The sequence below is a fragment of the Aythya ferina genome, assembly GCF_964211825.1.
Source record: "Aythya ferina genome assembly, chromosome: 4".
NCBI classification, from domain to species: domain Eukaryota; kingdom Metazoa; phylum Chordata; class Aves; order Anseriformes; family Anatidae; genus Aythya; species Aythya ferina.
Genome location: NC_140300.1, coordinates 45,238,097 through 45,251,437, shown reverse-complemented (window position 1 = coordinate 45,251,437; position 13,341 = coordinate 45,238,097). Strand labels below are relative to the sequence as shown.

The window sequence follows — 13,341 nt, the reverse complement described above, 5'->3', positions numbered from 1 at the left end:
TGCTGAGTTAACAGCTAGCAGACCCCTGTATCACAGATGATACAGTGTCTTGCAGGCACAATCCTTAGAGGTGAAACACCATTATCCCTTTATTTATCTGTGTATCTTTGCCAGCATTGCCCAGCTTAATCTGACAGAGCCCCCATAAGAATGCCATTAATACTATGAACACCTAAGAATTCATGCAGCTCTTCCCAGATTGCCACAGGCTAGACCTGGTAAAGCTGTGTCCTGTGCTTCAACTGTGTGACTATGCCTTCCATCCGTATATAGCATGCTTCCACAAATAACCCCGTGTTTTTCTCTCACAAATATATTTTGTTGCGTGAAATCTAAAAGTACTATTGTATATTGATAATGTTTCATCTTTCGTTTAATCAGCCTAGTCCCAGGAACTACGAAGTCCAATGCACTAACTAGCATAACCCACACAAACATTGCTGACTTCATGTAGCTTCTGCAGTCCAGCAAAAACATTAACTAAAAGTGAAGCCAGGCTCCGTGTCTGAGGAACTACCTTAATTCAGTTTGTTCAATACTTGTCGCGCTGCAGGTAGATTATAGTATGCAGGATCATGGCTCCTCCAGAGCCATGGCTTTTTCCTCCAGAGCTGACACCATCCAAAATGCTGGATTTACAGCCTGTCTGCAGAAGGAAGGAAAATGAACCCTCCACCCTCCGTTTCCAGATCAAGCCAGCTCACACTGAAGATGTTAAAAATTATTTATACCACACTTAAGTTACTCAGAGTATTTGGATTCTTAACTACATCTTTGTTTCCTTCTGGTGTCTTCATTTCATTCAAGGCCTTCAGCCAAAGCGTTCCTGTGTACAGTTTGGAAACTAGTCAAGAAAGATCATACATTCTCTGCAAATGCAAATATTTTTTAACAGCTGCATTACATATTAGTGCTGTTTTACTTTAGCTTGGAGTCTACATAAGATCTGGATACTTTTAAAAGCATACAGGTGTCTGCTTCTCAGAAAGGGATCACTGAGGACCCTGCAAGCAGAACTAGCTATTTGCTATACCATTTGTCACTTTGGAAAGTCTAATAAAGGAAGGCCATTTCTTGGCAGCCACATGATCATGTCAGGACCTGAGCTTTTTGGTCATTAGGCTGTCAGAAAATGCCAAACAGGTGACTTATCTCCAATAGAAGGCTCTAGAACTAAGTAAGTGTGGTAGAAATTTCCCTGCAGGTTTTTTATCTCACCAAACAATGTGCTGCTAATTTCTGCTAGAGATGGCTATTTCTAGCATGCATTGCCAGTCTTTGTAACACGCATTCAGAGAACAGCACCAAATGAAGGCAACTTTTAATTCCCTCTGGAATTGCAGCTGGCTCCCAAACATGAAAAATACTGCAGGTTTGCAAGCCTTAGTGGAGTACAGTAGCTGCCTCTTTATTTTACTCCTATGAGAATCACTAGAGCTGCTATGAAAATAAGAAGTACACTCTTCTCAGAAATTCTTATTTCGGAAGCCTGACATTATTTCCTGCAGTTTTTCCACTGCACATCACCCCAGATAAAATACTCCTGACCATGCTATAGCACTGGAACAACCTCCTGGGATGCCTTTCCTCGCATTTATTACCAGCAGGACCATACGTGAATTATGCACCTGATTTGTTGATACATATGGAGTAAATAGAGGAAGTCACCATCAGTCTGCTACCTTATGTTTCCCTTCCATATGTTACTGAAGACTTCCCATAAGTTTTTATGTCTGTCTTGTGTGTAAATACATATATACACACGCCTTTTTGTATAATCAAAATACTAATGATATGATGTGGTGAAGCTAGTCCAACTACACTTGATTACATGAGCTATTCTCAACTGTGAGTTGCAGAAAGGCATCCAAGCACCCAGTGGGAAGAACTGTAGAATGGAATGTATCAACTCTGTCTGTTATTACATTGGCATCACAGCTGTGACCTCTTCCTATTTATTATACAACGTGGCTGTTCCCACATTACAACAACAAAACTTGGACTAAGTTACAAACTATGTAGTTTCTTCACACAAACACACACACACCAAAAAAAAAAAAAAAAAATTCCTTTGTAATAAGGAAAAAATAAGGAAAAAGCTCAGCAGAGCTCACATGGTAACTCATACCTTAAATTTTCCATCTGATGAGAATATGCTAACCCATTTGTTATCATAATCTGCAATAATGATGTCACCACTAGGATGCACAGCCACTCCTGTTGGCCGTTGCAACTGGCCAGGAGACCTTCCTCTTATGCCAAAGCGACTTTTGAACTGGCCATCGTTGGAAAATATCTGTAACAGAAAACATTAATTTTAAAACTAAGTCAGCATAAGAACATCATCTATTTCTTGGAGCTTACATTAAGTCTGAACACTGTAGTAAGGAAAGAGTTAGGCACGTGAAACACTTTACAAAATCCATATTTGAAAGTAATAAGCCTAATTTAAGAAGAGGCCTCAACCTGGATCCTGATTTCCTAATAAAGATTTTCTCAGCACTTACATTGTACTGTTTCAGAGATCTCAGAGTAATTTACAAACATTAGTGAATTATACTTCACAATGTCCCTCTCAGGCAGTTGGAAAGAAGTGGTGTTATTCCCATAACAGAAATGAGGAAAACAAGTGTCTCAGCCACAGTCAAACACTTAGACTTTAGAAGAGATAGGAGCAGAAGCTGAAAGAGAATTTCAGTATGTAATCATTTAACTTCGGAATAAGTACTGGGCCACTTTCTGGGAGATCTGTTAAATTAAAGGCTGCAAATTACCAAGTGGGAGGGTACTGATGAATATTTGACTCTGTCTCTTTGAAGAGGCCTGAAAACAAGTTGTTACTGCATGTGGCTTTCTGGTTCTGATATACTAAGAACGAGCCACTCACTTCTGCCTTGTTCATTGCTACCACATGAGCAGCCTGAAGAGCGATGACAAATTGTAAATGGTTTAAAGGACACACACACAAAAAAACAACAACAACAACAACAACAACAAAAAAAAACATGGCAGGCAAAATAGAAAGCACAGCTTGATTTTCACACAGGTTACAGGAGCCAAGAAATCACGGGTGTCAGGGATGCTTGCACAAAATATTTTATCATGATACCAGACAGAAAAATCCATTAGGCAGACTAAATGTCACTTTAAAATGACATTTACCCTTTTTTTTTTTTGTATTTGTGCTCACTTAGGAAATGATACTTGTGGCACCTTGTCCTATATTTATTTTGAAACACAGGCTGATAAATTTACAATGTAAAATCATATTTACAAAAGGGCATTTTTTCCAGATTATTGCACTGTTTGCTTTCTTCAATCAATGCCAAACATAATAAGGAAGGAATATACTCTGATATACATATTAGATACAGTGCAGATATGAAAAAGATAGCTGCAGGTCAAGAAGATGGGATGATAATGAGTGATGTTGAGATTTCTCTGAATTTACATGTCCTTGAATTGTACAAAATCTGTCTTTCCTGGAATACAAATAAGGCAAAGGTAGGGGGGAGAAACAGAAGAATACTGAAAGTGGCATATCCTCATACCTGCACACACTGGTTGTTGCTGTCTGCTATTAATATTTTTCCATTTGTAGATGCAGCTACACCTTGAAGATTTGTAAATTCCCCTTTGTTTCTTCCTTTGGTGCCTAAAATTGAACACAAAACACATAACAAATTAGGTTAGACAGGACTAATCAGTTAGGACTTAAATGCCAATACATGCATTTATTACATCCTTGATGTATGGATGCCTATATTGAAGAGTTCTTATCGCTGGTACAACTTCAAAGAACCATCTCAGTAACAGATCCCAGTTAGGTACAAGAAGAGATTGTCCTTATTCTTATCAGAGGAATTACCTCTGGCTTTTGTGGATTAAGGTGTCTTCACAATTTCACAATTTGCCTCTTGTGAGAGGTTACAAGTAACATATTTTTCATATGTTTGACTTTTTTTTTTTAAATATGGATTTTTATTCATCTGAGAAGGCAATGAAAGAGGCAGTACTGGGGGAGTATACAGATAGTCTAAGATAAGAACCTGGATGGATGGCAGGCGTTTAGTATAATTAGCTAAATCTCCTCAGTCAAGTTATAAAGTCAAGGAAGAAACATACCGGTCGTTTCTTTGGATGTGGCCTTTTCAAAACAGGGAAGTTTGCCATTCACTCATACAGTTTTCATTCACAGGATATAGAAGTTCCCTTAGATAGGAAACTGTGATGAAGAACTGTTTTTGAATGACTGGGACTTGTGGACCAATGAAGACCAATACCTGGAGACCGAATCTTTCTGCAAAGACCTTTGATAATCCTTATAAAGCAACACACACACACACACACGGGTCCCATTTTTATCCAGGACAAATGCAATAGCGATTTACACAGAACCGTAAGTCTTTTCCCCAGAGGGTCTAATGAGATAAAGAGCAATAAAAAGTAAGGTTTTCACAAAAGTTCATTAAGTTTAGGTGCCTCATCACGTAGATGCTTGTTCTGAGACGTTATGAGGAGAACTGCAAAGCAAACTGGTGTCTTTAAAAGGTCAGCACTGAAGTGTCTGGTCCAAACTACACCTGGAATACAGTAACAGTATCCAAATTCTGCTGTGTTTGTAAAGAAGGCTCAGGGGTCTCTAGACAAGCTGGAGTTATGATCTTGAACCACAAGGTTATTCATAATGATTGAATGAATTTCAAAACAACAAAAAACAATTCTATAAGCTGTTCTTTCTGAGACTTGGATGCAGAGCTATTTTTCCCCAGTAAAGTATTTTCACAAGCATTCACTGGCTGCCTATCAAACATTAATTGGTTTCAACTGAAGAACTTGTATTTTACTGTAGTCAGTCCAAATATCCTGGAGCTCAACGATTAAAACTGTTCTGACTGTGACCCCCAATAGAAGGCATCCATATTAGCTCTAATTTGTATTTAGCTTTCATTAGGGATGTGCACACTCTTAAAACCCGTTCCTTCAGCTGTGGTGATGGATGTGGGATGCATATTTCCTGTCACTGGCCAACAAGCAACATTCAACTCCTCGTCACCTGGTGCTGACAACAAGTCCCTTTGTTCCAAGGCTTGTTTTCTTATCTCTGTATGCTTACATCTTCTCAACAAGGCAAATGCTCCTCAATTTCTGTAGTCCAAGAGGAAACTACGTGGTAAGGGAATAGTGAGTTATGCACCAATTATGTTGCCCACACTTGAGCCATTTCTGCATATTCTTTTACTGAGCAGTGCCTGAGGGATGCCTGCAGTAATTTTTTTCCACCATATGTTAATGTTAAGTTTCCTTTTTGCCTTTTAGCCAAAGAGAGTGGATGAAAAGTAAGAAGCGTTCCTTTTAATACCGAGAGAAGAGGAAAAACATTTGTTAGAAAAGAGGAGGTGCAAGCTAGAGCATCTGGAACCAACTAGCACAACCGTTGTGGAATGTATGCGCTTTCCCCTTAGAAAAATGTTCATTTTTAAAGATAAGTGAGATCTATATAAAGAGTTACTCAGTTTTCTTCACATATGCATCAAAGGAGGGGGCAGGAGGAAGGAAAAGAAAAGAAATTACCCAGGAATGCCACTGTCACATTTCACAGTAAGTGTTAGATACCGTATTTTACTAGCACAGTGTGCAGATGAAATTACGCTCCATGAAACATTCTTGTTAATAGCACTTTGCATTTATTAAACCCAGGACACAGGTCCTAATTTGCACACAGGCTCCTCTACAGTCTCCTCTGCAACGGGGCAAATTTCTCGGAAGAGTTCAGCTGAGGCTAGTGAAACACACACCTTATTTCTTAAATTATGTTCAGGAAGAAAACAGATAACCTTGAACTTCCTACTTTGAGTAATTCACTATGCCAGCAAAGATGTGTAGCCAAGCACAGGCAGTGGCAGCAGCTCGGTTGAGAGGAAAGCTCATAGTAGAGTATGTCCACACTCTGGGAAAGCAGGATCCTGCAGCCCTGTAATACCAAAGGATGACGGCTCCTCCCTGTTAAGCATATTCCTGCCTTACAAACACCTGCCTGAGAGAGAAACTTCAGCAAATCTTTTACTGCAAGGTATCACCTCTCTACACAAAGGCAACCAATGCTTTGTCTTCTGTTCTCCGGGCAGTCAGTCAGTCTGACTGACCCCAGCCCAGGGCTGGGGCTAAAGGATGCACTTGTGGATCCTTGTTGCAGGGTTTCCCACACAGCTTGGCTTGGAGATAAAAACCTGCATCTTTCATATTTCTTGTTGCCCAGCCTTGCTTCCCTTCTGGCTCTGAGCTACTGAGGGGCACAACGGAGGAAAAAGACATTTTACTGCAATTTCTGCAGCAAGTTGCTTGGGACTGGGAGGGCGGGCTGAACAGAGCCATTAGGAATCAGATCCACGGAACAGCTCCTTTCAAACCATCGCTGTATACAGTTCTCCAAATAAACAATCAGATTGGATTTAGCCCTGTCTAATCCCGGCTGACATTAATCATTGTACCCTGCACAAACCAATTAATTTAGCTTTGAAGATATGCGTTCAACAACTGAGTAGCCATTTTTCAGCTCAAGACAATGCAGCACACCCAGAATGCTGCAACATTTCAGTCTTTTGTTCTTGCACAGTACAGGCCAAGTTGAATCTCACCAAAAAGAAGAAAAAAAACTAGAAACCTATAAAAATCACAGGGGTTGTTAAAAATTACATCACGTACCTAAGTCTGCGGTGTAAGCGCAGGGCATCTGGACAAACCTGCTGAACAATGTTCATTTTTGATACTCATAAAAACAGAAGTTTTTTTGTTTTTATTTTGCTGTGTTTTACTGATGTGAATAATAACCTCCCTGATTGCTAACCTAGATTTACCAGCTTCCTAAAACAGAAGGAAAATACATACCACTCCCCCCAGCAGAAAGGGAATGTATTCAAAGAGACAAGATCCCTGCAGAAAGATTAGAGATTAAATGGGAGACTGAGGATGCAGTACCAAGAGCATGTTGTTTAACTACCATTACTTTCCTGCCTACAACACCAAATACTTCTTCTGGGACTGTACTCTACATGGTATTGAGAAAAAAAAAAAAAAAAAAAAAAAAAAAGGAAAAGATAAAACTGAACAGCATGGAAAGCCAGCATGGAAAGCACAGACAAATATGAAGGAATTGCTTTCTTGTTTCTTTGTTCCTTAGCTTCATTTCTTTCTTCTCTTAGAGGGCCAAAAGATATTTAGTCAAACCCTACACATTATTAGGATATGCCTCTCCTGTAATAGATAAAACTGAAACACAAAAGGCTTTGTAGCAAAATTGTACTAAATCAGATTTAATAAACTACATACTTATCGTAGAATAAACATCAGTGTTACTAATCCAAGTTATCTAAGTTTTAAAACCAGTCTGTTGCATGAAGGCACACAGTGTTTGTAACCTGTAAAGAGGAATTCAGTAGGAACTCTGGCAGACACACATACTGTTAGTAGTGGAGTTCGAGCTAATTTGTATTCATTTGCTTGATGGAACATCTGCCCCTAAAAGCTTGGCAAAGAGCTCTGCCAAGCCTTGCTTGTGCGACAGAGCCCCACCGCAGCGAGGTGTACATGGGTCCTAGGGGTAGGTGCACCGTATGCCACAGCTACAGAGCTGCTGGGACAGCAGCAACATCCCAGACCACAGCAGGCAAACCTCTGTCATCATAGGTCATTGCCTCAGTCTGAGGCATCAGAGTTCTTCGGCCCCAGTCCGATACAGGTATGGCTGCAAATCTACACGGCGTAGGTCTGGCCAAATTTCACACTGGCAGTCACAAGCCTATAAAGAGTTCATGACTGGCCTCAGAGGGATTTGAGCTCATAAACTGGAAAATGAAATTCTATTTGCCCATTACAAGGCTTTCCGATTTCTACAGAAGTATAAATTCTGTATAGAAAATATATCCTACTGCTTCTTAATTGGTGTGTTCCTAGTTTCTGAAATGGAGGATAGAAAACAACTGATGAAAGCGTGTCAGGAGCCTCTGCACATCTCTTCCTTCCCCAGTGCCCTTAGCCTGGCCGTAACGTGGATAGGGTTGGACCTCCCTGCAAAGGTTGGGACAGGGGAATGGATGAGCAAGTGCTGCTTGCTATGGGGGAGCTGGGATTCCTCTGAGCCAGGCATACAAGGAGGCTCAGTTAGAGAAATAGACATATTTCTCTATGTCAGTTAGAAAAACAGACATATTTTCAAGATATCCATGCAGAGAGCTCACTTTTATTTTTGTAATTGCTTAAGAAGTTTATACCTATAGGCAGCCCTCTTTCTTTCAAATTGGACAATCCAATACAGAATGTCAGGCTGAGGCCTTCAGAGAAAATTTAAATACCAGACTAAGAACAAGTCCCCTAAAAATTTAAACATTTCCCTAAAACCAACTCACAGCTCCCCATTCATTATTTGTCAAATGTAAATCTAACCCTTCTGCTCCCCCTGAGCCTGCTTTGAAACTGCACTCTTTATCAGGCTACCAGCTATTATTACACAGGCCTTCTTCATGAGCTCATATGTGGAATAAATTCACAGTAAGGCTCCTATTTGGTTTCAGCACTGATAACAGCCCAGATGATGACATCCACACCTAGTAAGGAAGCTGACAGAAAGCACTGTTAACGGCTTATTTTCAGTCTTTTTTTTTCTTCTAAAAAATAAAAAATTAAAAAAAAAAAATGCAGAGCAATTTACACCCATTAAACTTACCAGCTAAACTTAGCTGCTCAGTTACATGGTTGAACAGAGAGCTAAACACAGTCTGAGGAAAAGGAAAATTGAGCTTTCTAGCAGAGAGCCAACTCTCCATCTGGCTGTGCCTGATGCCAAGTCCAAGCACAAATAAACGAAGAGAAAAAGAGAAAAAGCAGTTGAAGTGGGAAATGGCACCACTACTGCTAAATACCGTCAAAGAACCCAGTCATGAAAAGTGCCAGAAAGAAAAAAGAAAGAAAAAAAAAAAAAGGAGTACCAAGGCATACAGCCTGGTATGGCAGAGCTGGAGCACAAGACAGGGTCCTGGGCAGAGGAGGAGCTATCTGATGCCACCCATGGCTCTTAACCCTCCTTTGGAGGACCTGGAAGAGGCTTACCAGGGAAGGTGGAAGTGGCTGACACTTCCCTCACCTCCACATTCCTCCACTCAGTGTGGGTTTAAGGCACAAAAGCTGGGTAACAAAAGAGCTTTTCCTCTCACAGTAATGCTTCCTACCACTTGCAGCAGTAGAGAAAACCATCGTACAACAATTATGTTCTGGATATCACAAACAACGTCTTGCTCGTGTATGTACAAACTAGGTACATGCCACAGAGATGGATTTTTGTTAAACTATGGATTTACTTGTTTCTTTTCATTCCTGTAGCAAGTTTAGCAGGCTGTAACATTTAGAACATGAGAACTGCATGGACACACTCTTACAGCTCATGCCTGCTTAAAAAAAAAAAATAATAATAAAAAAATGTTGAGGTCATAAATTATTGAGAGAGAAGAAGAGGAAGCAAGAAATACTCTGGTCTTTTAAATAATGAATTATATAACTGTATGAACGTGCAGTCAATAGCGTGACCCTAAAGTGTCTAGATAGAACCACAAGCCTTTTTAAAAGCCATGAATATGACGGAATTGGCAACGGATGCAATGCCCAATTCCCCATGAATGAAAGCACTTACCTGCACTAATGTTGTATTAATATTATTTTTTAATACCGACACAAGAACTATCTCCTGCTAGGAGCTGAGTGATTTACTTGTGCATACAAGTCCATATATCAGCATATATACAAGGGCATGCTCCATATATCCAGATGCCCAGAGGAATATTACAGTATGATTCTCCAACACAGCTGTACAAGCTTCTGGCAGCCCAACTACAGGCTTTATCTTGCCCAGTTTAGAACAAAAATCCAGATTTGGCCAGGCTATCAGAGCTCAAAATAAAAATACACAGTTGTGTTGGAAAGCAGCAATAAACTTTATTTTGCATGACTTCATCAACAAATGAACCGAAACTCAACTTTTCCAAGTGCGTTGAAACTGGAACTGGACAAAATCTTAAATCCCTGAAGGCTATCCCTGTGAAAACGTCGGAAGTTTTACCTGTGTTTATTAATTACACATATGTTGGAAGCGTGTAGAAAGCTAGAGCATTGCAGCTGCAAATACTTAAGAGACTTTTCAGATGATACATAACCCCACAGGGACATCCCTATGCAGGATCAGTCTGTCAAATGAGTGGCTGAGAATGGAACGTGGAATGGGATGAAGCATTACCCTCAGTTCAGTTTTTTTAATAAAACAGCAATCCTTATATCCCAAATGTGGAAACTCATGAAGGGTTTCAACAAGCTAAAGCTCTAGAACTAGAGCTATGCATTTCCTTTTTTTTTTTTGTTTTTGTTTTTTATTTTTTGGGGGGAGGTAGGGGACACAGAGCAAGGAAGACAGCAAACAGGGAGGAGGAAAAACTCTGAAATAAAGAACGTAATCTATTTCATCACAACAACAAAAAAGGGCACTGAACTTTTCAAACAACATTCAAGATTGTTTTAGAGATTATGGTGTATTGGAGAGAACCATTTGGACAAAAGGAAAAAAAAACTGCAGCCATACTACTGTTTGGTAGTTAGGTTAGAAATCGGTCACTAGAAACAAGGGATACAGAAGTGAAAATTGTAATCTGAAATCCTGTTAGTCCATACCGAAAGGTTTATAACAAAAATATTAAAGTTTCAAAATAATTTCAGGATATTTTTTCTTAAGTATTTACTATTAAACACGTGTGTTTTTCTATTTGACTCTAAGAGGAATTTTGAAGTCTGGGTCAACCTTGTCTCCATTTAGACATGCAATTTCCACAAACAGACAAATTAGCGCTTGATGTATGTGACCAAAAGGGCCAGCACTGTGAGAAGGATCAGCCACAATGGCCCCCTGCCATTCCCAGGCATGCTGTGTCTGTGCAGGCTTTTCTGTCCTGCTCCTGTCTGCTACAGACCTAGGGAGACCCTTTCAGTCTGAACCTGCCCATCGAGCCCCTTCTCTGTTTTTCATAAAACATATCACAAGCACTCCCAGAAGAGTTCAGAGAGACACTTTCTTTCAGACCAGGTCTGAATCACCATAAAACTTAGCCTTACTAACAGTAGAACAGGATGCCATTGACTCTGTATAAATGCTTGGAGTTGCTGTATATAGGGGGTTGTTTATCTTACAAGGAAATGCACTGGCCATCTGGGAAAGGCCAGACATTTTGAGTTGCTCCATCCAAAGGTTGCACTGTGCTGTCCTGTCAGTAAGCAAAGCATGCATGCTGAATGCATTTTCTGATACAAAACTTAGGTTATTGCACAGACTGTCTGTCACAGTAAAGATTCCTAAAGAAATACTAACAGACGAGAAATCAGGTAGACAGGGCTAACTGACTGACAAGTGGTATCCAGATAAGTTTTCAGCAGAACTACTGAAAATCCCTGCAGGATTAACCACCACCCATTCTCCACTACAAGAAGGAAAGCTACCTTGCTAACCAGTGGTCAAGCCTGGTAAACACGCTGCTGAAATCCTGGCTTGCACCTATTAGGAGTTAACTTTGTTAGCTTTAGCTTTAAAACAGATTGCATCAGAAGAGCTGAAAGAAAATCACAATGACACCTAGATGTTGTGTTTACCGAGCATTAAAAATGCACAAATTTAGAGATATAAAGAACCAAACACTATATAAAGAACCGAACATATTTAGACTGGGGGGAGAGAGAACACAAATAAGGGAAATCCTAATTTTGTCCAATGCTGACATCAAGAAATAACTATATTTGTCCCAAATTTTAGCATGTATAGAACCTAGTTAATTAATTAGATTAACCTTTAACATAATCATTTTAGAGAGGGAGTCCTCCAACTTTGCTTCTTGCCATGCAGCTTTTTAAAGAAGTAATTTAATCTAAATCTGCAGCATTAATCTTTTTATATTGCCACTTTTCATCCAGTTTCACCGAGCTATTTTTAATAACGTCAGTAGTCAGCACAAGTCACCTACCTACTCTGAAGATCAAATCATCTTCAATGGGATTTTCTTTTCTTTTTCCAGTGCTGTACATGCTCGCAGGTCTTTTCACAGCTTTCTGCTTCACGTGACCACTGCCAGGAGATTTAACACGCCTCTTAACCCCTTCAGTGGTAGGTGACACATCCGCTGACCTGACCACTTTAAGTTTAAATGGGCTGCCCTTGATATGCTGATCATAAAGTCTCAGTGACAAAGTGAAGTCCCCTTCTTTCTGAACAGTATACAAAAATTCGTAAGTGCCGTTTTTATTGTCAAGTATTTCCCCATCTGCTACGCTCCCATCAGGCGTGCTCAGTTCAGCAGTGAGGTAAGCGTTCCCAGATTTACAGAGCTCCCCATCTTTGTCCTTCGTTGTGATGGTAACAGACATGGGCTGTCCGATCACGGTCTGCCTCAACCCCTCACCTGTGGCGACTGTTTCAGAGGCAACAGCATTGGTGGTTAAAATGGTACCCAGATTGTGAATGGACTTCTTCAGGCCTTCCGTTTCCACTATGAAGTCCAACTGGTCGTTTTCACGGGGCTGCAATGGGAAATCCCGCTCGGCCAGCTCGTTCAGCTTGTCGCTCATCTGCTTCTTCACCAGCAGCACTTCGGTTTCAGTGCCATGGTTGAGGGCTTGGGCCGTAAAGTTGCTGCAGCTTTTAATGCTCTCTTGTCCTTCCAGTAAGGTATCCAGCTGCGTTTGGAGGACCTGTGTGCATTGCCAAACACCAGATTAGCATCACATTGCAAGATCTGTGCTAGCAAGATGCTGCATGCTTTCTGCCTGAAGGCATTTGAAGAAACACAATTTATTGTGCTTTACTTTACAGTTTATTTTACAGTTTTCTTTTAGAAAATGTACTGCACTGATTCCCTGCACGTTCTCAGAATACCACACTGAGACAAAAAATGTACCCCGTTTTGGCTCTCCAGGGCTTCAAAGATCCACTGTCACTAGTTTGAATTACTCCCTTTACCTGCCTTTATTTATTTATTTATTTTTAAATATTAAAAAATGTGGAATTTTAAGCACCTTTCCATCTAATTCTCAGTTACAGTTAATGAGATAGTTAATGGGAAGCAAGTTGTCTGCACAGAGAGAGAGAGAGAGAGATTTTAAGAATCATCAGGCCCATGAACAAGGAAGGCTGCAAGGACTTCGTAAAATGATTTCTTCAGGGCCAGAGGAAACTTTGTGTTACTCCTTCCTCTATGGAGAGGGACAAGAAGGAATCTACATGCACCCTGAGGAAAAGTGTCATCCATCCTGAGGAAAAAT

At 40.3% G+C, this 13,341-nt stretch overlaps 1 protein-coding gene across 21 annotated transcripts in view; it reads right to left on the bottom strand.

Moving 5' to 3' along the window:
- Positions 1–13,341, bottom strand: part of TRIM2 (tripartite motif containing 2) — an 89,212-nt gene that overhangs the window by 15,112 nt on the left and 60,759 nt on the right. For all 21 annotated transcript variants that reach the window (XM_084517882.1, XM_084517881.1, XM_084517880.1 and 18 more), the window contains 3 exons: positions 12,048–12,771; positions 3,552–3,655; positions 2,129–2,296 (listed from right to left, as the gene is read on the bottom strand). In XM_084517882.1, the coding sequence (XP_084374008.1) occupies positions 2,129–2,296; positions 3,552–3,655; positions 12,048–12,771 (996 nt within the window). The remainder of the gene's footprint in view (positions 1–2,128; positions 2,297–3,551; positions 3,656–12,047; positions 12,772–13,341) is intronic.